The 27,669-nt window shown below is 39.1% G+C and overlaps 2 protein-coding genes across 2 annotated transcripts; one reads left to right on the top strand and one right to left on the bottom strand.

Annotated features, from left to right (window-relative positions):
* Positions 1-596: 596 nt before the first annotated feature.
* On the top strand, positions 597-14,904 carry LOC140242125 (uncharacterized). Its single transcript, XM_072321892.1, has 11 exons — positions 597-708; positions 2,687-2,844; positions 6,885-7,156; positions 7,306-7,471; positions 7,887-8,133; positions 8,534-9,200; positions 9,746-9,850; positions 10,399-10,540; positions 11,238-11,336; positions 12,084-12,224; positions 14,779-14,904. Exons 2-11 carry the CDS (start codon positions 2,758-2,760, stop codon positions 14,902-14,904), a joined length of 2,052 nt encoding a protein of 683 aa, XP_072177993.1. The 5' UTR covers positions 597-708; positions 2,687-2,757.
* A 5,675-nt stretch (positions 14,905-20,579) lies between these two features.
* LOC140241749 (uncharacterized) lies at positions 20,580-24,784 on the bottom strand. Its single transcript, XM_072321499.1, has 2 exons — positions 24,132-24,784; positions 20,580-23,648 (listed from the first exon to the last, which is right to left on the bottom strand). Exons 1-2 carry the CDS (start codon positions 24,643-24,645, stop codon positions 22,501-22,503), a joined length of 1,662 nt encoding a protein of 553 aa, XP_072177600.1. The 5' UTR covers positions 24,646-24,784; the 3' UTR covers positions 20,580-22,500.
* Between the last annotated feature and the right edge of the window lie 2,885 nt (positions 24,785-27,669).

The following is a 27,669-nucleotide window of genomic DNA, read 5'->3' on the forward strand; positions in this document are numbered from 1 at the left end:
TGTATTTGGGGTTGTCATTCCTCTTTTTCTTTATGAAGCAAGGGGGCTTTTCCCCACACGTAATGGCGTTCTCGACCGCCATTGGGGAAACAAAAGCTATGTCTGCCATGGTAGATTGTACTAGGCATTGAATACGTCCCCCCCCCCCCCTCCGCCGTTTGTTGTTAGAGGTAGGGAATTTCCCTTGACGTAGCTTGCGCTAGTCTCGCATCCAGTCATCGTAATGATATTATATCTTAGAAAATCAGGATACGTTGCAAGAGTGTATAAGGAAACAGACTGAGAAGATAAAGGTTGCGAAATATGCATTTGTGGGTTTGGTCGAAGGCTTGGATACGGCAAAACATACAATCAGACCTTAGTGTGCTAGGGGATTTGATAAAACACCTGTGAATACGTCTAGCGTCTAGCTATTCAACTCGTCACACTCCACTTCTTCGTGACTTCACAGTTCAAACTCGCGGCACTCAACGTTGGTTGGGTCAGTCTGCTGCTAGCTAACGAAGACATTAGGCACGAGCAAGGTCCTCTTGACAGTTGCTTAGAAGTCCAGACGACTTGCCTTGAGATTTTATTTTCTTTTTTATTTCCGGTAGCTTTTGTGGCCGCAAAACAAAGTGGGATACTACACATCGAGGACACGTTCGTTTACCTGTTCATAATCCCAGTTCATCCGCTATCAATCTTCAATCACATCAAAGTTTATCGGTAAGTTGTGTTAAATTGAAGTTTGGTGAATAGTTTTGAAAAACTACATCCAAAATTCCATGCGCTTGTTGTGAGAATGTTTGTTTATATATTTTTTCAGGGGTTTATGTTTTCTCGTTTATTTGTTACTGTGCTACCTTTTGGGAGTTATTCATATGTTATTGTAATGAACTGATACCACATCATGCTCATTGATTTGTTTCATGCTACCGGCTCATTATTCTCTTATCCTTTATCAGCCCTGTAGTTGCTCGTCTGTAGCAATGAGAGAATTTCAAGGAGAAGTACAATTAATTTCATGAAGTCTCTCATACCAGTGCATACGTATAAGTCTTATGAGCGAAATGTCTCTCATACATAAGACTTTCACGAAATGAACCCCAGATTTTAACGTTTTGCTAGTGTGTTTGCGTTGTGCATATGCGTCCGTGATGTTAGTCTTCTGATGTTGCTTGTGTATGCATTTTTAATGTTCCTATCATTGCTACTCATGTATCTTTCGGGTATGATATTATTTCCGGTGACCATTCTTGCCACCTAAACATGTTCTTGGATTATTCGGACAGCCGTTACATTTAAATACATACAGATAAAGTGACTTTGATAAGCAGAAACATCTGTGTCTCCACACTGCTTAAGAGAAAATTACACAATGAACGAAACGAACACTGAGGTGATAAGACTTCAAATACTTCAGAACAGAGCCTTGCGAACTGTTCTGAAAATGGATTATAGTCACAATAGACTTGAGACTTGAGATTTGTATGGGAGGCTGCATATTGACTGCCTCAGTACCGAAGTGAAAAATAGACCTCGTTGTTTTCATTTATAAAGTCTTAACTAACCTCCTGCCTGATTTTCTGACTTATCAAGTTAACATAAAAGTATCTAATTACAATCTCAGGAACTCGGCATTTAAAGTATTGTTTCCAAAACCAAAAACCAATTTCTGTAAAAGTAGCACTATTTATATTATAGCAGCTCAATTATTCAACCAATTATCCGAAGCCACGAGAACATGTACAAGGTTAGCAAATCTCTTGAGGACATCGATTCTGTTTTCTTACTTGATTTATGAGTTTTCTATTTCTGAATAATAATTTGTTTTGATTTCTCTTCTTTCCGATATTCTTTTTTCCTGCGATTTACTGTTTTTGTATTTTATTCTGCCAAAGAGCGTTGTGTTGTATTCTTTCTCTCATCTTTTTTGTTTCGTTGTACTGATTATTGTGTATGTATACATTGATTGTATCACTACATGTTTTTTCTGTATCATCCTGACTTGCTGAAAAACAGCCTAATGGCTGAGTGTAAGTATTTTAACCCGTGTTTAAATAAAACAAACAAACAAGCAAACAAACAATTTGAGGCGCGATGGACCCCATTCGATGCAAAAAATGAAGTTGATGACGTTGAGGTCGATCAGCGGCATCGTACTCTTTTGGTTTGTCTACTCAGACTCGCTTACTCAGCGTATAGGTTTTGGTATCGTTATATTCATCTGGTTTTTATATCTTTGGTATTTATATCTACAGATGTCGGTATATAGTTGAGATATATTCTAATCTTTGCCAACATGAGCTCGGCAGTGACTTCACCCTCTGCCATACAAAGAATGGTGTATCTGTTGCGATTTTAATTGCGCAGCTAACTATAATGCATTCAAATTCTATTCAGAACTTACGGCAAAAGTTATTGTTTTTTCACTCATATATAATTTGAAAACTTGCCCCAGGCTTTTTGCAAACATCACAACAGCTGTAATGAAAGCAAACTCAATTCCTTAAATAATGTATTGAGTAGAAGTTTGTAATATTAACAAAAAAAAAATGTTTCTATATGGGGTCTGTAGATAAAGAAAACTCACGAACTTTAATGCAAACGAATTAGCATACTTGGCAAATCCTCCAAAATACATCCTAGAAAGACATTTTTTATCCATTAGATTTCATTTTATCGAATTGATTTCATGTTTTAGAACTTGACACCGCAGACGGTCGGGACTGCATTCCAGAATAATCGGACTACCAGGTTGACAGACAGTCAAAAATGGAGTCAGGATCAATTTTACACAAAGGATATCTGGTTCCTGGTGAAGAAATTCTGATCAAGGGAGGAACAACTTTGCACTTTCAAGTGAGTGGAATGTGGTACTTTTCTATGAACTTTCCCTCCCCCTGAAAACAATTAAATAAACAAATGCAAAAAAAAAAAACCCCTACAAAACCCTAACAAAGTGAGGCAAAGCATAAAATGCATAAAGCGTCTGTCTTGAGAACGAATTTCCAACTTCCTTCGAAACATTTCCCTCTTTCCTTATTATGGAAACATTGAGTGCACCACCCTGATTGTATTGCTCATCACATTTGTCTTGTGATGGATTTGAAGAATGAAGTGCTGTTTTGTACCGAGATTCCCTCGTTTGTTTCTTTGGAATGCATACAGTGAGTTTGGTAAGCAATGGAGAGGAATGGGTAGTCTTGGTAATCCCATTGTAATAAACAAAATGATCTGCTTGTATAATGTGCCTACAGTTTACAAAACCCCGACCTCTCAAACAATGCCCGTGAGTTCCCGGGTTACGGACGCCACTCGTCCCGCCCTGAGGTTCTTGAGCTGATTTTAATCCGACGCAACTCCCTCGCACTAAATATGCTATACAGCTAACGCTCCCTGCCCGGTTAATTCGTGGGCAGTATCTATAGTCCACGGAGGTGGTTGCCTGGCTGTCGTGAATGCGCCAGGCAACGAGCCATGCATGCACTCAACAGAGTACTGTCGGAGCGCATATCATATACCTCTGAAGTTTGCGTATCATCGTCAATGTTTTCGCAGTATACAGGCCTATTGCCTTTGAAATCATGATCGCTCCTTTGTGTGGTTGATAAGTAACTGCTCTGATCGGTTTGCTTGCAACAAAGTGAAATGAACCTCATATGACAACGCCTTCTCAGAATAGAGTGATATACCTCCTGCCTATTATGCAGAAACGAAATAAACACCGATTATAGGCTTCACATATTCGCATTATGTCCGAGAAGAATGAGCAGAGATGGCTGTGTGGGAGAAAGTTTCAGAGGTGGAGTGAAATGAATCTCTATTTTCATTTGGTTTCCTCAATCAGGGAAGCCGACTTCTAGAGCAAAATGGGGAATTTTCGAAGTTATGAACATTCAATTTGTCATTCAGTGTGCAGCATGTGGTTCATTTGTTCTCTTATATTGCATTTCAGAAGAATTTTCTATACCCCTGAATACAATTGTCCTTTTTCCTTAGTTTTGGTCCTAAGTTATTTTGTTCTTCACACTATTGTTTTTATTGGTACCTACGCTTAACATGCATCTCTAGCATCCTTACTTAAATTTCAACCTTAATATATCGACCGCCATGTTCTGTGTTAATAGTATTTTACCCTACATCCAAGCTGGAAAACGCGTATCATTTTATTTTGTTAGATGGCATGCATTTTCATTGAGAAATATGTAAATGAATTGAAATTGAAATTGAAAAATATATCATTACAGAAATGAAATATTCACTTAGATATCTATTTTGGTAGAAGTAACATAAAACACTAAAATATGAAATCATAACAGACGCCCACAAGGTTATTGTTCAGTTTTCATCACTTCGTCTTGGCAGGCATCGAGTGTTGGATATCGACAAGACAATAATTATAAACACGTGTTATGGATATAGAATAGATTGACTGGGATGCGAGGTAGCTCAGCCGTATAATCTGCCTTTCAGTCGAATGTCTCGGGTTCGGGCGCGGGTTCGAACCTAAGTGAGTCTTACTGAGCCATTGTTGTATTTATCGTGCCGTCTTCTCTAGATAGTAGAGCCAGAACACTCTGTCATGTCTGTCCTCGGATAGGACATTAAATGGAGCTCCCGTGTATGAAAAGATCCTGCTTCATTCATTTATAGCAAAGAGCAGGGTGCATGCATGGTCCGCCCCAAGTACTCACACCTGAACCCCATGGCAGACCAGCTACTGCAGCTGAATATGGACTATCCAGCCAACTTATCAGATTTGAAAACTAAAAAAAGAAAATAACAACGCCATTGAATTGAGATCAGAAGTTGAATTGGGACATCTGTGATAAGAAAACATATTAATTGAAATACAACAAAACGATTTCAGAAATAAGCAACATTCCTTAGTAATAATATGTGAGTTTACAGCAACTGCATTGATAAGTGGTTCTACTTCAAAATCTGTATAACCTTGAAAAAAGTTTTGATCTCTGCTTTCTTACTACAATCGACATACTTGCACCGATAGACAAGCAGTACATTGTTGTGATCTGTTGTTGCAATGATTATTTTTTTCATCTGTATAGTAAATTCAATATTTTGTGAAAATGTATTTGCAAACTCAAGGGAGTTTTGTAAGTGGTTAAACAGTTGTACGCTGACGTTCTTGTATTTTCTTTGATTTTGATTTCACTACTTTCGCTAGCTTCGTTGGTTTGATTTCACTCTATATTAAAGTCACCGTGAATGTTAAACCACGTTTTCTCAAACTAACAAAACATCGTAAACATACCCAAACCAACACGAATTGGCACACCTGCGCACAGCCGAATCATTACTCCCCTTCCCCCCCCCCCCAAAAAAAAAGAGGCATGGATTGTAACTGTGGACAGTAAATTAGCTGCATATGAACATTGATTTGGTTTTAATCTCTACTTATGGGATTATATTTTCTTTTCTATTTTAGAACCACGGAGTCTGTGCATACAGTGTTATCGATAAACCTCTAACCCCCGGAACAAATAACAAATATGTGTTCCGCATTCTTGTTCATTCCTCAATAATATCTACCTCTCTTCCCTATCGAAACTGCCAAATCAGTTTACCGGCAATATCTCAGTCATTGTTAATAACTTACTTACTTCAGAAACTGTTGGTCGTTGAGTTAATTTTCAATCTTCTCTCAACGACTTTCAAACAGGAAGTATGGCATGCATACGTAAATATACTAATTATAAACACGTAAAACATAAAACGTTTCAGATATTACCTTCCCAAATGAGTTGTCTACTTTTTGTTTAAGGTAGAAGAAACAACTCTCATCCGTCATCAAAAGTTGCTGCATACATAATGACAATGTTGACATAAACATAATTACACTGTGAACTTTAGCGCAATACCACAAAAGTTGTTTTCATCGTCGAGAATATTTGAATTATCAAATGAAATTACCACAATGAGGTAAATTATCAAGGCTCTTTTCAACGAAATGCAAACGTCTGTAAGTATCTATGGCAAATTAGAACGTCTCTTGGGTCATGACGGTATAGTCTGCTATTTTGTTCGATATCTGTTTCACTCCCCAGCGCACATGAATATCAAAATATCAACTTTTTTTTTTCTGAGACTAACTTAATCCTTCTTTTGAGAAACGTCCATTCTTTCTAAAGGGAAGAAACATCTTCATAATAATCGTGTCTAAAAAATTATCATGTTATTGCATGGCATTGTCACAAGGACAATCGAAATCAGAATATCAAAGATCGCTGTCAGATTGCTGTCATTCAGGAAGAAAGAGGAAATGAACTGATTTTTGTTCCCTCTGACGGCTTCACTTCGGTGACAACCAGGCGAGGATAGAATCATATGATAGGTTATCTGCAAGCCTACTTGAGGTAACATCAAATGCTGATTAGGGTTTCCCCCACTTCATCGTCTTCATAAAGAACTGGGAGTACTCAATATCCGATTGAAACAAGAAATAGATATTGTCTGAATTTGACTTCTTTTTTATGAACATCACTAACAGAAACAAACGTCCCATTTCCTCTTTGCGCATGACACGCAGACACCCGCAAATGCGTAAATGAAAACATATAACGATTTTTATCTGTATGACTGCGTGTTCATATAGTTTTCGTGTGTGTTTCTAGATACAGAACTCGTTTCCATTTGGGCAAAATTAGCGATTGCATCATTGTCATAGTAGAGTTTGTGAAATTCTTCTCTCTATCTGATGGGCAAAGGTATGTGAACATTGTACTACACCGTCGTGCAAATGTAAGTGCGTCATAGAATATAATATTTGCAGAGTTTGATGAGAGCATAGAATACAGAATTGGACACTGGAAATCAATGACTATTGCTGAAAAATCTCTTATTCTGTCTTTTCTTTTCTCTTCTTTTCATACATACAGAAAAAGTCCCGCCGTTACTTCGTTCTCCAGACCGTTGGAGGAAGCAGCCTCATGCTTTATGGATACAAGGACGAGAAAGCCATGAAGCGTAGCTCGGAGACGAACTCGACATCGGGCCGGCAGAGGAAGACATCCGTCAGTCAGTGTACCACCATCCATCTCATGACGTCACTTCTGGTACACAAGGTTGTGATGAAGACCAAGAAGAAAGCGGAGAACGTGCTCATCGTTGTCAGTGGATCACATCCGAATTACTTCCGTCCAGACAACCAGTAAGTCACATGCAAATTTCACTTCAAACACGAAGTAAAAAGAGAGCAAAAAAACTCCACGATATTTGTTTGAAGCTGACTTTACCCTAAAGTAGAGTAAAAAAAAAAATCATCGCTATTATAAAATTTTCTTCTTCTTTCATTGTCAGAGATGACATGGCAAAATGGTACGAGGTGTTCATGAACTTTGCGACCAACAAGAAGGTAAAGCCGAGGAAACCACGGAAGATGATCGACCTGAGGACGAATTCTTCTGACTCGATTCATTCATCAGATAGCACCCTGGACAGCCGTCCCGCTTCACGACCGGAACCGGTAAGGCAATAATCATCTCCTGTTGGTTATGGTTTTAGCCCCAAATTCGAGAATATGCTCTGTTGTAAGCCGGTTAGATGAGACATTGTGGGCGAAGAAAAGAAACAAGAAAATTGTGCGAGAGCCTATGTGTGCACGTATGTGTGTGTGTCTGTCTATTACATTGTATTAGGGATATAGCGGAGGGTTGGGTGGTAAGATGTATTTTCACGTGGTTGTAATTTCTGCCCGAGCCCTAAATAATGAAAATATTGAATACATGAATAAAAATAAATGAATGAATAAATGAAAACGTGAACACAAGAGAAAAGCAAAGAAATGAGTAGTTGATCAATACTGGGTGTATAGTGTATGTCAGATTAGTTGCAAATAACAGATGCCAACGTTACTGCCACTATAATTTTCATGGCGACAGTATCGTGACAGCGGCGTCTCCGCGTCGTCTCGGTGTTCACAGGGTTCGGATCGATCGTCGACATCGAGTGACGAAATCTGTGAGTACTCTCCCTGCGATCTGCCCTCGACGATTTTCTTCGACCCCGGGGAGGAAGACTCAGCCATGCTCGGGTCGGACTCTCCGGTATCTTCACCGCGGTCGTCAGAAGGAGCCGGCTTCGGTTCCAGGAATTGGAGAAAATCCATATTCATCAGAAATACACTTGGTAAGCCTTTTGAAGCCAGAAATATATGAATATGATTATGTATACTAAGTGTTTGCCTTTACCTGCATTATTCTATTTCTTGCTGCATTGGCATGCTTGTTAAATGTGTTTGGATGTAATAGGATGATACTTAGACGTACAAAGATTGATATTCGGAATGTGTTCATAGACTGTCAACATGGCGAGTAAAGCATTTACCCTCACTGCCGTGCGAGAATTTTATGAAATGAAAATGAAATAAATGTGACAAAAAGAGATAGACATGCTGAAAAAAAAAAATCTAGAGAGGGAGATGGAAGAGAGAGAGAGAGGATACCGTACCACATGATCTTCCTGAAGAAAATGTTAATATGCGATATCATAGATAATTAGTTTGACCCCATTTTCTATATCGTGACAGGTGAGTACGAGGAGAGACAAACCCCACAAATTAGAGACAGTGGGTTGTCCCGCGAAAGTGGGTTCGGTGACTCGAGCTCACGCCAAAACTCCTGCGCAGTAGACAGCGACGAGGAAAATGACGAAGGAAGTCGCGTGAAGTCTGAGCCTCCATACGACACTCTACCATTCCAAAAGTCGATGAACATGGCGTCAAGCGACAAAGCCCCATCGGAGGCCACACCAAGCATCCCCGTCAAGACAAACCCCAAGAGTCAGACACAACCCGCCAGGGACTCACCGGACGGCTCGCCTTTGTCTCCGCTGCTTGAAAACTTCGCCATCAACGCTGGCATCACAGACCGCGCCGAATTAGACAAAATTCTGGACGACGACGGCACCACGCACACATACATTAACCTGAAAAAGCCCGGCGGTAAAAGAAACTCCTTCATTTCGGAGGCAGACCCTGAAATTTCGGCGGACACGCCGCCAGCATTACCACAGCGGAAATCGTCTCTGCCAACAGTTACCACCCCTCCAAGTTCGGACATGAGAGTAATGGGGGGACTCCACAGGAGAGAAACGTGCCCTGCCATGTATCCGCCGCGGCCAAGTCCTCTTTTAAACCATTACGACACCCTCGGAGCTGTAACGTCAAGACCTACCAACCTTCTCCGCTCCACTGAGTGAGTTTAAAGCCACGATTTAACATTGGGAGTAGTGATTAAAAATAAAATGTTCAAATTATTACATTATACTGTGATACATACGAATAGTTCAGTTGTATCACAAAACATCCGACTGTACAAAAATTTTGCAATAAACCCGCAAAAGAAAAGATATCAATAATTTTCTCGGTAAACTATAACCTGTTGATTCTAGAAACGTTTTATATTTTCATTAGAACTATTGTTCGCATTTCATATATTTCAAAATAGCTAAGTTTGAATATACTGATTAACATTTTCATGTAGGTTATTTTACTCAAGTAAACTTGAACTCCTTGATGGATTGCTCTCTCAGTAGTGGACGTAAAACAACCTTAACTTACGTGTATTTTGAACATCACATTTAAAAACATTTGCAACTTATACTTTCTCCTGCGTGTGAGATTTGTCATTTCACTTAGTGATCATTTAAACTATGATTATTCTACTTTGGTATATGTCTATATGCATACATATATGTACGTTCATGGTTTATGATTATTGATTTATTCTTTTTTTTCCAGTAATCTTATCCGGGAGCAAGCCCAAACGAAACCGATAGCTGTCGTCTTGGAAAAATCCATCGTGAACGATGCTCTTGCCCTAGTCGAAATCCACGGCAAAGTCTGGTAAGTGTCTCAGTGTCTCTTAAATAGCCTGTATAAACCAATGTCTGCCTCGCTGTCATTGGCGATAGAAATTCTATTATGTTTATAAATGGCGAAAATAAATGTAGAAAATCATCTATGCTCGATCGAAGCCTCACTATGTCCTTAACCATGTTGTCGAAAATATTGCAATTTTGATGAAAACACATGTTGTTGTTTTTTTCACCAATACAACATTTTCACTAATTTATCTATTTTGATTGTTTTGTCTACAGTACAGGTAACTTATGAAGGAGTTAGGGTTTATAAAAAAAAAACACTTTAAGTTAATTACGAACGAGATTTAAACACCAATACGTATTTACTTATTTCTAAGACGACAAACAGCACATTTTCAGGTAGCTTTAAATCAAGCTATCCTATTTTTACTTTCCATGACAATTCGTCAACGTAAAAAGATGGGGGGGGGGGAATCGATGTTTAATTAAAAGGGGAGCTTTGAAATGTTTGCAGTAATGTTCTTGAATAATTATTTCATTCTTCTCGTTGTTGTGGTCAATCATGTATAGGATTGCTGGTTGGAAGAGCTCCTTACACAAAGATATCTACGGAAATTTCCACGTGGGTGACCAACTCGTGCAAGTCAACGATCAAATGATTACTCAAGCCGCGTGGGCCAATACATGTATCAGCACATCGTGCAAGGAAACGGTAGGTTCTACTTTAATACTCGCTTATTTTACTTCTCTTTACTCCAATGATTTATCAAGATTGAGCCTGTTCATCGATCAAATTCTCATGTGTTACTCTCCTTCAGACTATAACAGTTTTGTTAACAATCACAAGCTGTAATACGAGTAATTTACTGCATAATGCGCCCTATGTGGTCATTGCTAGAACCAAGGAGGTATGTGTGATAGCTCGTTGCTATAGAATGCAGGACTTCATGTTTTTTTTTTTCAGTCTGTGTGTAAAAAAAAAAGAACATCGAGTTGTTTTGGTAGCATACATGACACATTATATATTTGCTGAATGCACAGGAGGTCATGTAAGCATTACCTTGTTTTGGTCTCTAGTGCTGATGGATATATAAATTGCAATGGCTGTTTGTGAACTTACAAGTAGAAAAAAATATCAAAAATAAATCTCAAATCTTGAACATTGTGTCAGCAAAAAATGTACTGATTTAGAATATTTTTACTAGAATGATTAACTTTATGTTGCCTATACTTATGTACAAAAATATTTTGCATAATCATATAGTTTTGCAGACACTTTGTACATATTAGTACACAAATGAACAAGGGAATACAAAACTACAACTGTATTGAATAGAGCCATGTGAGAGTGCAGGCATTAAAGACCTGTTCGCTTGTGTTGTTTTTTCACCGCTGACTCCTCGCTACAGATCGCACTTCATGTACGCCGCCTTCCCCACGGGAAGATAGTCAACTGCAAACGCATCTCCAACGAGACGCCATGGGGTGTGGACGTCAAGGGGAACGAGGTACGACAAGTTTCATCTGTATTTTGTTCTATCTTTCATTCAGTGAGCGTCTATTGCCAATAATTCAAATGTAATGCTTGAAATACCGACGAGGGAGCGCTGGTGAATATGAGTTAGAGAGGAAGCAGACAAGGATTGCACATTCATAACAATGTTAACACACAGCTGATTGGTATAGAACTTATTTCATACTCAATCTAGTTTTCTGAGGGGTACAATACTCTGCTCATAAAATGTGAATAGAAATAGAATAAGATAAAGGGGAGTGACAGAAAATGTATACCCAAGCCTATGAACTTAACCAATTTTCATATTACATCACTTTAATAAAATGAGCGTCTATCATTTCGTGGCCACTGAGCAAAAGAAATATCAAAAACTGCAGATTCTTCTCACTGTGTATGTGTGTCAGGGTAAATCTGGTCGAGCTTAAACGGACTTACAAAAATTTTTACTTATAATTGGCGATCTTATCCAATAATTGGCATCAAATTGCCGATCTTATCCAATAATTGGCATCAAATTGCCGGAGGTGAACATAGCTCAACTGTGAAAAGAGAGCATAAGACATACACGCACACGCACACGCACACGCACACGAACTCACAATTGGTAAATTGCTCACACACAAGCAAACACACACACAGACACACATGATAATTTACAAATGAATCAAACTAAACATGTTCATTTATTCATTTATTTTATTATTATTATTTTTTTTTTTTTTTTGGTCGGCCGCTACAGATCATTCAAGTCCATAATGGACCAGTTCTGGAATCCGGTCTACCACGAAAGGCAGAGGCAGTCTCGTCGAAAAAACAGTGCGAGTGGACCATCACAGAAATCGCCAACCAGCCCGTAAGGTTCAGCTGTGGCAAAGACGAGGTGAGCATACCTGTGTTTAGGTAGTTTGAAGTAAACGAGAATAGAGGCGCCAGAGCGGTTGGAACAAGGGAGGCTCCCTGGTTGGATCCCCACACTTCCCTTGTAGTATACCAGGGAGGCGCTGGCACATCATTGTGTGCGCATCAGTACTGTTTTTTTTTTTCTCTCTCTCTCTTATTCGCCGATGACGCTTGATAGGTACGCTCAATGTGTGCTAAATAGATGAACGGATTTTGTTTGGAATCACCGTTTAATCATTATCTATACCAATAATGCTGAAGTTAAGGTCTTGATCCATAACATCTGATGAAAAGTGGACTCTAACACTGAACATCGTTTCCACGAATCTTGCATGGTGAGCATTTTGCCAAAATATTGACTAAAACACAAAATAAAACGAAAACAAAAAATACCATGTTAGAAAATTATGCAACAATTTCTCTTGCAATTTCGAAAAAAAAAATGAATTCGAAATATCAAAACATCCTATTTCACATTCTGTTATCATTTTCTTTTGATAGATATCAATTATTGCTACAAAGAATACAAGAGTTGATCTTTGCATTTTACTCTAAACTTTAAGTTCTTTGTAAACCCAATTGCAATTGATAAACCAAATTGTCTCGTTATGTACTTTGCATGAGCTCTTTACAAAGACTACAAAAGAAAGAAAAGTAAAAATGCCTTGTGACCGCTGACGTGTCCATGACTTGTCTGTTGGTGTAAAAACAAGCCCTCACCGTGACACTTTTTGTGACTTTACAATCCATCCCTTTTCACTCTTGATATCAGTAAAACGTGAAGGATGAATTCATGGCACGATGAAGCGAGGCGACACTTTTGCCAGCTTTGTGTTCTTTGTCTCATAATCAATGATGTTTGGTGGTTTTTTTTTTCCAACTAGAGCGGCATTCAGCTGGCAAATACGATTATGTTACCCCCCCCCCCCCCACACACACACACACACATGCTATGCAACATGTGGTCACGGGACAATGCTTACCAGTCTCCTACATGGAGACAGTCATCTGGGGGTCGCGAATATGCGGGATATGTTTAAACAAGTCATAAAAGACAACAACAAAAGGAAGAGACCGATTTGATATTGACATTCTTTTTTTATTGATTCATTATTTAACCTCCCATGGAGGTGTTACGACATGCTATGAAAATTTCCCACCATTGAGGGAGAACAGAACTGCAGAAAAAAAAATGATGAGTAAATATAAAGACTCACTGTCATCTTGTAATTTCACTGCACAACAAGGTAAAGTAAATTCTGCAACGGGATTCGTACATTTTTACACAAAATGCAAATCGGGTCACAAGGGGGGGGGGGGGCGGTGGGTATAGTGTGTCTTCGAGTCATAACAGCGGATACAACTCGTCTATCAACGGCTGTTAATAGAGCTCTTTTGCAAAGCTATACATAGCATAGCTGCTGCGGTAGATGAATTTGGTATATTGTGGGAGATTAGTGAACTCAGGTCGACAGAATGATGAGCATACCAACTACCGTATGTTTTCTTTTCTCTATTTTTTTTTTCATGAATTCGGTTTGCGTTTCTTTAAAAAGTTGGATTGTAAATATCAAGTTGTGCATACACGCATGAAATACTATAATGCACCGTGATATTATGTGTGCGTAATGGGGCAAACGGTTCTATTTTTAGTCGAAGTAGATCAAAATCACTCTAAGGTCATCTCATCTCAAGAGTATAGGAATATTAGATAGAGTAGTACAGAAAATATGAACGCTAACAACCAAGAGGGAAGCGAGCAACAGAAAATCTACTTCAGTAGCATACTCCAGTTAAATAGGAAATTTTCGACAAAAGTCGTTCCTCTTTTATTGTGCAGTGGGAGAAGGGAAGGGAAGTGACGGGGAAAATTCGGTCTGCTATATTATTTGCTCGATAAGCATCATAACCAGCGGTTTTCCAGCCTGTTATGTATTCTAGAACCTTGTACACCGCAGTGAGGTATTTTTTCAATAGAACTTCCCTATTGATCTGACCCCAACCCTGAATTAAAAGACAAGAAAGAAAGGAGGTAAACAGCCCATTGTGTGTTCACATTGTTTGAGGTCACACAAACCGTGTCGAGCTTTACATGTGGCGTTGTATGGGGGAGGGGGAGAGACATTCATCCCATGCTTCACGTGTATTATTGGGCGCTTTGCTGACGTCGTCTTTTGTCATCTGCTACTGTACCGACAGAACTCAAAGAAAAACTCTATTAGGTCAGCTCAGCAAGATCTCAATTCCAACGAGTTTATCAAATATAACTGTCCTCATTCCCTTTCATTATACAAAACACAGACATAAACAGTTTGCAAAATGTGCATGTATATTGATTTGTATTTTTGTTGTTGCTTTAACTTGCATATGTGTCTTTTCATATATTATAGCAATTGTATCATATCGCATGAAAAATGAGTAAACACTGAATAGTTTTGTTTTTTTTACCGCTATCATGACTTGTTGGACAAAGATGTCATGTCAACATGCTGGTGTTAATACTGCTATTGCTTTATTTTCTGTCTCTTCTTCAGATCAAATACATCTTCAACAACTGCTCCTTGGAACTACCTCTCGTTGTTCATCCCAAAGACTTCGCGCAAGACCTGAGCAAGGCCCTGTCAAAGCTAAAGTATGCATCCCAGTTCTTCGCCCGTTGAAAGAGGGAGGGAGAGATGAAAAGCTTTCGTTCTGCTGGAGTCTCTACTCACGCCTCGCTTTATGCTCTTGACATCGACAGGTAGAGGGCGGCATTATACTCCGTATATAGCCGCGGCCGGGGACACCACCGTCGTCCTGAAAAAGTTCGGCGGAATCTTGCTGGCGGCCAGAATTCATCTGATTGTTGAACCAGTCGAACGTGGTTTGCACGTGAACTGGCCTTATACCGAATGGTGTTGTTTTTGAGCGCTTTAACCATGTTAGCGGTGATTTTTTTCATTGTTTTCATGTCTCATTGACATGAATGACACCTGAATTCCTGAATATTGATTCTTGATTACCGATCACAGTGATTGCTTTCTTGCTAGTTTTTGAGTCACTGAAGACTTGCGACATTATGTACGACGATACCAAAAAGCATTTCAGTGGATTCTTTACTAGCATTTAATAATGATACTGTAGAAATGTTGTGATATTTGCTACAATACCCTGCAGCAATGTAGAACCAACATTGCTGATTCAGAGACTTATATCACTGAAGCGTGTCTGGGTGTATCATTATGATGTGCAGTCTGACATTTTTGTCCTAGATAGACCATGTTTGGACACTGCTTGCTATTAGATTTCTCAGGATTACTTTGCTCTATCAACGTCACGATGTACTCTACTTGTGTTTGTCATTATTTTGATGCTAGCGACATGGAGAACGCAGATATTACGCTGTATAGGGCCCTTGTTGATAAATCACCTGATAGAAGAGGCCTTGGTCAGAGATGTTTTACACCCTATTCCCCTTTGTTATTCTGGAGGCATAAATGGGTATCCAAAGGTGGGATAGCAGTATGACAATGCACACTTTAACAACAGTGCTTACACGGAAGCGGTGTTTTGAAAAGATGTCTCCATCAAAATAATTATAATTATATTGCGTGTGCAATATAATGCAAGATTTAAAAAGCGGTTATCAATATGAGCTATGATTGGTATACACACTGTAAGTTAACTGTACAAGAAAACATTAGGGTCTTTTCTATATGGCAAATATATGTATAAGTATAAAATGTTTGTTTACTCCATTGGTGCGGGCCACCAGTGGCAGACCTTTTGTTTAAGTTACCAGCATTTTGTCCTTCCATCTAGGCGCATTTACAGATATATGATAAAAAACCTGTTATCCACTGAATATTTTCTTGTTGTCGAAATCTGCCCTTCAAAACGTCTCGACATGACATGTTACAGCATTGTATTATTCAAGGTGGTTTTTGTTCTCATTAATTTCAGTCATGGCAATGCAATTTCCATTCACTTAAAATTACATTTATAAGCTGCTTAATTATTACCTTTATGTCGAAAATGCATTAATTGTCATACCTTGGTGACGTAACAGTGAGTTCGATCATTTTGTGTCAGAGATGAAACATTTTAGAAGCAGTTGAAGAAAATGCCGCAAAATATAATTTCGTTTTAACCCAAGAGTTTTGTAGATTTTTTGCTTTAAGAACTGCTTTAAGCATTATCCTGTATGCTGACTCCAATATCATCTTTTATATCATGTTGTTCAGACCTATCAGTATAGAAAAACCAGAGTGAAATGTGATTAATTGGGCAGAGCTGATGATAAAGTGTGCAACAAACTTCCTAGGTAACACTGGAACATATTCAATTCAAAGTTCGTTGTCATTGTTGCACTAAAGACCATTAAGTTGTATTGATTATCAATAATGTGTGGTTTCAGTTACTCATGTGAAAAATTTAATGCATGCGTATTGATAAATTGAATAACTATAGCTGCCTTTCAAGCCGGCGCTTGTAGATCTGATTTGCTTTTTATTGAATTGATTTTGATATATCAGTGATTATGATGTTTGTCAGCTGTTCATGGCAGGATTCTGCTCAATATGTACGTACATAAGGGTTAGCGAATGTGGGATATATGATATAGTACTATACATAAATGCATGTTTGCATGGATGTATGTGTATGCCTTCTCAGTTATTTATGTCCATGACTGTATTCCAGGCCAGTATAAACACTACAATGACTATGACTGACGCTCTTCCATCCATCGGTTGCGACGCTTCGCTTCTAGTAAAAAGAAAGGTGTGATATTTATGAAATTTTACTTGGGTGCGTAAATTATCTATTTATTCAGTTCGTAATTTTGCTCATATCTGATCAATCTCAGTGATTATGAATATCACTTGGTCACAACCGCTGTTTGAAGGTTTGAAGATAGAAAAAAAATCACAATCACATGTTCAATATGCATTATTTTAGGTGTTGGATTAAGATCAGGATAGCAATCGCAAGTCACATATCACTCCAACGCAGTTTGGGGTCAAAAGGTCGGTAAAACGCAATGGGTTGTTGTCGAGTTTCCTAATTCCATTTCTAAAGCCTTATGTTATGTCATCTGTTTGTAATGTATATCATTATAAAAGAATGTGTGCGTGTACAATAAAGCCTAACTTCCGCTTTGTTCTCGGCACGTCACGGGTGAATGGACATCAGCTCTAATAACAGGCTCACTCACAATAAAGTGTAGGAGTTTGACACTGACATATTTCATTCAGCGTACCCATTTCTTTATCGTTTGTCATTGTATTTGTGCTGTATTCTGGTTTATTATGTTGTGAAATTTGTTCCTATGAAATAACGCAGTGAATGGGGACAAAGTGATTTATATAATATACCAGTATGGACCTCTCACCATACTTTCTTCTCTCCCCCTCTCTCCTCCTCCTCCTCTCTCTCTCTCTCTCTCTTTACACACATATGTATACATACATATTATATTCGTTCGTTCGGTATCATCATCATATTCACAATGAACGCAAAGAAACTGCAGATTCTAACAACCAACCAAACAAAAAGACTATAAAAAACCTACAACAATGTATGTAACTGTCTTACAATACAATATATATATATATATATATATATATATATATATATATATATATATATATATATATATATATATATATATATATATATATATATATATATATATATGTATATATATATATATATATATTTATATATATATATATATATATATATATACCAAATTATGGAAGGGAAATTGGGGGAATAAGGAAAAAGGGAACTATCATAGTGTGAGACGTTCTCCAAGTTGTGTAGAGAATAGAATCGTGGTCATAATAAGTTCACTGGAGCTCTGTTGCAGGATGTCGTTGCCTTGATTCTGGGGATGCCAAGAAAAACTATTGATGATAGACTTATTCGATTAACCCTTTCCTCACCACTAACGTTGGGCAGTGTATACAATGCTATGAGGTACTAGTACTCTGTTCCAATCAGTGCTCAAAGCACACAGACACTGATAGAAGCTCTACAGCTATGGTTACAAAGACTCTTAAGAACGATGGGTTCGCCCGAAGCTCCGAGTTTCTTCGAGTTCTGGAATATTTGAAGACCTTCGCGAAGGTCGTATACTTTCTGACGGCCTCCTTACGAAGTTCGTTCAGCTGCCGTTCAATTCGCATGAGAAACTCAAGGCATTCCTGAGAAAATCAAGTGCTATCATGGGTTTTATGATGGTCCTAGAGATCTTAGTTATTCGTAAGAGTTCCCAGGGATCTTCGCACAGCATACTAACTGCCATCTTACTATGTTCATTTCTTTTGTAGTAAGAAGTTGTTATACGACATCTCTATGTGCAACTCGGAGTACGCTCAAGTCGTTGGCACGAAGATCTTACGACATTCAGTACATTCAGTCTGTGTACATAAAAGTCTCACCACTCACGAAAATTCTGTGTCCCCGCATCCCATCTTGAATTTCTACCTTTTTTATCACATGATTTATTTTCAAGCCTCAGTTTATGCTTCAATCAAATCAATACTGGGTAAGTAACTCTGCCATTCACTTGGCGCCCTTCCCCTTTTTTCATTATGGTAGGCAGGACGTCCTTGAAACGAGTTTTTGTTTTTGTTCAAACCATCCGTCCTTTGTGATCTTATCCACTATCTGCTTGACTATGAATAGCGCCACCTCACTCGACATCCCGACGCAGTCGTCTGCCACAGTGATTTTAGGGCTAACACCCGTAAATACAATGGAATGTCCCAGACCCCTTCACAAATTCGTACCAAAGATACCAAAATAAATAAAAAAAAATAATTAAAAATCAATGATGTAGTTTGGCAAAAAACTGAATAGCTGTAGATATTGAGTATGAATTCCTCTACAAACTGCATTTTAATTGGAAGATGAAAGCTTTTCTAATTGAATTTGAGGGGACTATATTTCATTGGGTACGTGTACGGAAAATAGGTGATTTTTTGAGTGACAAGAACTCGTAGTCTGGCTTTGCGGACCCCTGGACAGAATTTGAGCTGAAGATTCCACCCTGAAAATTTGATGGATGAAATGGTATACCTCACTTATCCAGGTTATTGTGAAGCTGAAACACCTTATTTCTCCCAGCTACTTTACAGAATTTTATGAAATGTGATTTTTAACACGCATCCCTATGGGGAAATATTTATGGGTGTGAGCCCTTTACCGTGCTCGAGCAAGACCCGCATTTCAATGGGTAGAGGGCGCCATTTCAAAATACTGCGGACAATTTAATCAAAGCGTAGATCTATTCGATGTTCTTTATTGATTTGGTTTACATAATCATACACACCAAGACTGAGAGACGGACACAACGGATTGCAACATGATTTTTATTAAATTTGACATAAGATGAAAATGTGAAATTTTGAGTTTTAGCTTGCTTGTAAATGCGTAGACCTACATACACGGTAATAACGGTCGCAATCACACTACGCATATCGGTAGAGTTTATAAGGTCTTAAACTCCTAGACACGAACATATATAATTCAGTTCCACATTTTTTCGAAGTCAGTAATTCAGCAAACAAAACAATACACAAATTTATAATTAAGCCTTCATAAAAAAGTCCCATAGTAGCAATCATTACTGTACTGTCAAAATTTTTGTCTACGTCTTTGTTTTCTCGATCGGTGTGTGCATGTGTCTGTGCGTGTGTGTGTGTGGTGTGTGTACATTTGTACTAAACATCACAACTTCATCTCATTTGCATATGGATTGTGGCCAATGTCTCTGTGTCATGACGACATTGAATTAAGTATGTTTCTTTTTTTTCATACTCGATTTCAATGAAACTTCTGCCTTGTCTGATCGCTTCCATTCACTAAAGTCGGCTTCAGCACGTATTCTGATGTTTGCCGCACAGTCATAATAATGTTGTGTCCAAAGAGCGTGCAGGCAATCATATTGCAGTGGTTAAAACCTCTTTGGTTGTATCTTAGCAAATTCAAAAAAGGCATGAGGCGCAATTTGCACCCCATGCGTTTTTTGCCGTATTCACCCAAGTGCACACATTCTAAACTAAACTGAACTAAACTAAACACTATACAAGTACCACACACTACAGGCAACGTTCATTTTCACAAACTCACACAACAGCGTTGATCTGATAAATACGAAATATGACGTGACAATAGACTGACTGAAAACAGTGCTACTAATTGAAGGTGATGATTATGCTCTTCTTCCTTCCAAATCTCACTTATGATCTTTAATGTTAAACAAGGAATTCAACAACAAAACGTGAACTAGCGATGGGTAGTGTGCCCCCCCCCCCCCCCGAAAAAAAAAAAATACAGTAAAGTCCGGAATACGAAGAAATTAAACAGTTAACACATTTCATAATTATGTACTATATGTAGTCTTTATCTGTGCAAAGTACACAATGCACATTATAGTTATAACGTACATGTTATGGAAACTTCATGAAAGATTCCTACGATGAGTGATTCGACCTCACCACATCACAGTTCAGTTTGTTTTTTAAAGGTGATAGGGGCGTACCCGCAAATACCGTTATAACATATTCAACCATTGTCAACCGATTTAAAATTTCCCCTCAATTCAAGCGACATGTTTGTTTGTTTAATCATAATACAGGGATAAAATCGACCGCCAACGACCATTAAAAGAAAAAGACAAGTTAACGTTATTTTACATTCAACTGGTATAATTTCTTTTTCACAATTCATCCAATACGTGTTTGTTTTTTGTTTTTTGGCTTATCATAATACATGGATAAAAATGAACATGGTTGATTTTTTTCCACAATTTCTAAGGCTGCCATCTATCTCCGGATTCCCTTTCTTGTTTGGCAGTGAATATGGGTTAAGCATACTCTGGTTTAAAAACACACCAACATGCTTTAAATCGTTCGATTGGATGTCTCCTTACTAGCGGCTACTTTACAGCAGTAAACATCGGTACTATTCACAGTGCTGGTTCCATGAATGTCAATGCACACACAAAATTTCGCTAAAACTAGTGCACATAGTTCCAGTCGTATAAGAAGAATACAAGTAAAAACTGCAACCTCTTTGATCCTGAAGAAAACCGAATCGCTCTCTTGTATCTGGCAAATAGCCTTCATATAAAATAGTTCGGCAACGAATGTGAAATTTGCAGCATAAACCAGTTTAACAAGACACGCAAATCACGTGCATTATCTTCAAAATATATTGTTTCTTCCTTTTCCTTGCTGGGCATTGGATTGCCGGAAATGTTATCGAGCACAATAATGAAATACAGGAAAGAATATCACAAACGTATGACAGCCGCAATGGTGTGTTGGGAGAGAAAACGGCATCATCGGCACTAAGTTGAATCTTCTGAATGCAGATATTCCTATCGTCACACTGCCTACGTGTGGAAGGTAATACAAAAAGATAGATAAGCGTATAATTACAAATACCCCAGTCAATGCAACTGCAAGACTACAATAAGAGTTATGTTCACTTGATACAGACACGCCGGCAAGATTATTCCTATTACAATTACAAGGGACATGACTATATACGTGCTCTTTCGATTCAGAAAACAATTATATCTTATGTCCCTGCTGCCTTATAACAGTTGGTCAACTTATTCCAATCAGCAAATAATTTACCATTCATTAAAAGATCTCTTCTTTAGGTCAATGACACAGTATCAATATATCCTATATACATAGATATCTTTATTCTAAAGAGGTAGCCCCAAACTATTTCTATTTCAATTTGTCTTGATTCAAGGTATTATTCTCAAGCCCGACTGATAAAACCATTGTCGGACGCATGGGCGCAAAAACATATACAAAAGAAGACACGAGTGAACGAGGATAGTGTCATAATATCATTTACTGTTCTACAAGAGGCAGAGAGGAGAGCGTCATTAAGACGTTGATAAAACGCCGACGAGTCAGCATTTGCACTAATTGCATTGCGGAGTCTTTGTGTGCGGGATTGAACAAAAAACGTAAAAATCCACGTTACTGGACGCGTTAGAAAGAGATACCATGGAAACTCGATATAAGGAGATCTGATATGACAAAATACCTGATATAATAACCTAATTTCTTCGGTCCTAATGAATCCATTTCCTTTGTTTTGTATTGTTTATTGACTACTGATATAACAAAATATTTGATATAAAGAAGAAATTGTCACGGTCCCAAGTATCTCGCTATAGCGAGTTTCCCACTGTAACATGAACTAAAAACTAAAATCCTTACAAATGTACATTTGAACTGTGATCATAGTGGATTCGAGACGATGTTCACGCTGGCATCAACAACTTCAAGGGCTAAAGACTCATGGGATCCGACACTCCCCGAATGGTGGAGGCCTTCATCTTCTTCGTCAAGAACACATTCCGCCTCTTCATTCTTCTCGTCACTTAAGCCCTCCCTGCTCCTCTTTATTGATGTCTTTCTACCGGTACCTAGTGTTTCTTCTCTCACAAAAGAGCCCGAATGAACCTTCTTGCACGAGTCCCCTTCAAATGATGTATTCTCTAAAGAGCCCTCGGTGTCCATATTATTCGAAATGTAACCTTGTGAGTACTTTTCCGGATCCGACTTCCCTTGGTCTTGGTCAAACCCAACAATATTGGCGTGAGAAAAATTCCAGTGTCGGTTCACCGATAGGAAAATCCACAAGAAAAACCAGAAAATTATGAAGAGAGTATCAAAGACAACACAACAGAGCATGCGTCCGTCGCCGCTAAATCTGTAGATGGCCAGGTACTCGATCATGAATGGTGTTTTGCAGCATATAAAAACAATGAGAGCGCACAAAGCCGCGATTTGTGGCAAGAATCCATTGCATTTAAACACGAACATGGACTCCAGATATACTGAATCATCAGTTGTATTGCTTTTTCGCTGGCTGCGTTTCAGCCTTCCATACCCGTACAAATACAAAATGGCGGCCGCAACGAACACGGTAATGTTGTTGAGAAGAAACGCGGCAATGAGGGACGGAGCAGACGAGAAGACCGGCGGCCTTTCAATTTCGAACTTCTCCCAGCCGTACCAATGAAGCTTGTAGAGCAGCGACATTCCGATAAAACCGAGCGCGTACTGCACGGCGTTCATCATCAGCTGGCAGGAGACGAGAAGCGCGAAACCCTTGTGACACGCCCAGAAGACGTCTGCGTAGCGTATGGCGTACAGGAAGAGTGGTACCACGTAATTGAGGTAATTGATTGTGATGACCACTGTGCTGAAGGACTCACCAGGAACCTTGATGGGAATGGTGGTATACTCCAAAGGAGGGGTTGGAGCCGAGGACTGATAATCACTGAGTGAAGGGTAGCTGTCAGTGGGTGTGTGTGAGATGCCGTCTCTTGATGGTATCTGGTCGAGATAGATTTCTCCGACCTCTGAAGTCCAAATCAAATCTAGAAGAAACAGAAAATGAGGGATAACTAAAGTGGTTAAACATTCAAAAACATACAGGAAAATATTGGTAATTTTCATAGATCTCTTGTCATAAAATATTGGGTTCTGATCTTTGGTTCTTTGCCTGATGAACTGCACCAATATGAATCCCTTCAGGTTTCTTGTCTTGGTTATAAGTCTCCTGGGATATACAATCTATGGCACATTCTATTTGCCCATCTCCACATTATCATGTTATACATTTCTGGCTAACTTCCTTTTATCATTCAAGTACTTATCTAATAATATCATCGTCATCTATTGTCACCGTAGATTGCCTGTTTTTCTTAGGCTCTATCCCAAACGAGGAATATATGTGTCTCGAGGAAATGGCTAATCCACCAATGTTGTCTAACATGCGCGTTCGTGTATGTATGTGTGAACGCGTATTTTCATGTGGGTTTACATACTACAAAATAGTCTGACAGTAGAATAAGATAAACCTTTAGGAAGGAGACCATATTGGATGGCTCTAGCCTGGAGGAACATGACTGGTAGGAGGAGACAGAACGCCGAAGTGATGTGGATAGTCGCTCCGATGGGTCCCAGATGCCTCCTGGATGCCTGCAAATTCTGGACGACGAGTTTCATTTGCCTCGTCATGGACTCGAGTCCGTCGAGGTGTTCATCGGATGCATCCGTCCTCGTCTTTCCTTCTTTCCTCCTCTTTCCCTTGGCGCCGAGCTTAGATTGGTCGTTGGCATGGTTACCGACCTTGAGGTACTGCGTGGGTATGAAGCCAATGATGAGGAGAACCGCCCACACGATCAGGCACTGGTAGAGGCGGAGTTCCGGAGTTGGGCGCTCCCCCTCCGGCCACGGGAGCGAAGCGTAGTAGTGGTAGCGACGGTTGCCATCGACGACGAGGAAGATCGTGATGACCACGGAGAGGTTGCAGTACCAGATGGACTCAAGGGAATTTAGACGGATGCGGGAGGTATGAAAAGGCAATCCCATGCTCTTCAATTCTGGACCTTTTCTACACCTGTCAACACTCCGGCATCTAGACACTCTAATATTTCAGTTCATGAAGTATAGTTGTCCGCGATAGGTAAGGGATGTGCGACTACCGATGGTAACTATAGGTGTTGAAGCGGGGATACCGAGTACTCTGCAAGATTATAAATGAAAGAACGGAATAAAACAGATTGCAAGGAATTCTTGGAATAACATTTTAAACAGTTTCCACATGAATGCTTTATCTCCATATTATTTCTTTATTTATACCCGTCATACGACTCATGTCTCATTTACATACATACATACATACACACACACACACACACACACACATACATGGAAATAGTCACATTAATTCATGCATAAATGTAATGTATGTATGTAATATAAGGTAATCATGCATAGATCAACATATTGATAGTGTGAGGTATTTCAATGTCGTTTTACTCGTAGGTTGGACGTCGTCTATATAAGTGGACAACTGAATACAATAGTCATAAATCCAGTGAAATGGCTTTCATGTACACAATGTGAACACACCGTGAAATCTCTTTACACTGTAAACATTGAGAACACATTGTGAAATGTCAATTCAAAGTGTTGAACACATCATCACTATGTGAACTCTCTGTAAAACAAAACAACAACAACAACAACAACAACAACAACAACAACAACAACAACAACAACAACACACAAACCACAGTGTGAAATCATCTTCATAACGTTAAATTCGAGCGTTTTCACAGTCTACTATTATGTGAACACATTGTGAACACACGGTGGTACACTGTGTTCTTTCCAGCGGGGTTATTCCGCCAAGCTGTCAGCCTTCTCAGCCTTGGTCGCAGCTGTGCTTGGCTCTAGTCAGTGTTTAGGCCTCTTTGTAAGTTGTATTATTTGCTCTTTACGGCCTAACATCCTCCAAGATGTAGAAGTTATAAGAAATTCCAAGCAATAGTATTAGTAATTTGTATCGATTTTGAGATGTCAAATGCCACATCAAATAAGTTTCCTGTGGATATTGAAACAACACAGAATGATTAAAAGAGGCTATACAATTTAGACAATTCAACAACATCATCATAACAACAAAATGCTCCTCACACTGTATGATAGTAAAGAAGTGATGACGATATTGTGGCGCTAGTTTTCTTAATATACCTATCTGTGCCCCTCTTAGTTTGTCTGTCTGTCTGTCTACCTCCCCCTCTCTCTATCTATCATGTATATATATATATATATATATATATATATATATATATATATATATACACATGTATATATATATATATATATATATATATATATATATATATATATATATATATACATGTATATATATGTATACAGTCAAACCTGTCAATAGCGGCCACCCAAGGGAGACGGGAAAAGTGGCCGTTATAGACAGGTAATCCATCTTTGTGTGCATTGCTTACATGTACACGTGTCACTGTTGTATCCGTACATGTACATTGTAAATGTATGTGTGTACGTACAGTATGCACACGTGTGTTTCATGCATTTAACCATGCCAGTGTATTGTTGCACCAGTAGTATGTGTCCTATCGTGAAGAAAGCTTAACACTAGTGCATTATTATGACTGAATGAGGGATGAATGCAGCGGTGGCGATCACTGAACGTTGCCCGCACGGCTACAAAGCAGAAAAACACACTGAATTATCGGCTCGCCTACGGCTCCATTGGGTTTTTGGCCGCTATAGACAGGTTAAAATCTACCGCGGGAAACAAAATGTGTAGCCGCTGGCCGCGTTAGACAGGTGGTCGCTATACACAGGGTCTTTAACACTGCTTTTCTCTCGGGGGGATTTTTCAGTGGCCGCTATAGACAGGTGGTCGCTATAGACAGGTGGCCGCTAAGACAGGTTTGACTGTGTTAATACCTCTCTATCTCTTCATCTATTTTCTATCTATTCATCTCTCTCCCCCTATTTCTCTACCTCTTCGGCTGCTGCATGTAGTTAGCATGTTCCCTGACACCAACTATGCTGCATGTCAGTTGCTCAAATTCTTACAATGCTGCAGGTTTGTTTATCAACTGTCAGTCAGAAGCGGATACTGATGACAAGATCATCAGCTTTTAATGGTATTATGATTATTGAACCCGGGATGAAAGGAGTAATATCACTCGGCGACGAAAACTAAACGAAACGGTGATGTTAATATAAAGAAAAAAGAGGAAACCGATGACAGCAAAAGACGTAATACGGACATGCACTGATCTCAGTACTAACTGGCGTGACGGGTATGTTCATTTGTTGAAAGTACACAAAATAATTTCCGGTCTTCCTCGTAATTCGTGTTCTTGTTTTCCTATAACATTGCCACTGATTGCCCGGGGTGGTGGATTCATTGGATTGAACTTGTCCGTGTTCCCTGAAATGTACTGATATTCAGCAACAACAACCAAAGCAACGTTAACAGCAACAAACCTAACAAAATGACTACATTATATTACCCACCAACTGTTTACGCACTTAGTCGGCATTGCAATTTAATTAGTACAAACACCCAGTGTCTTAACAGCGGCCACGGATAACACGGGTGATTTTCGTTATTCCGAAGGTTTGTTGATCCGAAAATGAAATACGGATTGTTATTCGAAGGATTCCTTTACAGAAACACAAAAAATTCCCAATAACTTAACTTGAGGGTCGTTAATCTGAAAATGTAATAAAGGTTCGTTACTTCGAACATTAATGTGGCTTAAAGGCAGCCGGTCGTCGCAGGCGATTCGCAGCGCAGTAGAAAAGCACGACAAGCTGCTCCTCCCGTTATTGTACCCCCGCCCGTACGTACCGAATGCCGAACACGACGCTACGCAGCGCACCAGCGAAAACCTGATGGGGCACGAGCGCCGTGCGAGCTGTCCACTGTAATTTCAACATGGACGCCCGAATACCTACCGAATGGGGCCAAATGGGTGCATGCACAAAACCGCACAACAGCCATGCGCATGAAAATCTCTCCCGGTCCGCGACACAACAAGTAGTGAGAGC

The sequence above is a fragment of the Diadema setosum genome, chromosome 18 (genome assembly GCF_964275005.1).
Source record: "Diadema setosum chromosome 18, eeDiaSeto1, whole genome shotgun sequence".
NCBI classification, from domain to species: domain Eukaryota; kingdom Metazoa; phylum Echinodermata; class Echinoidea; order Diadematoida; family Diadematidae; genus Diadema; species Diadema setosum.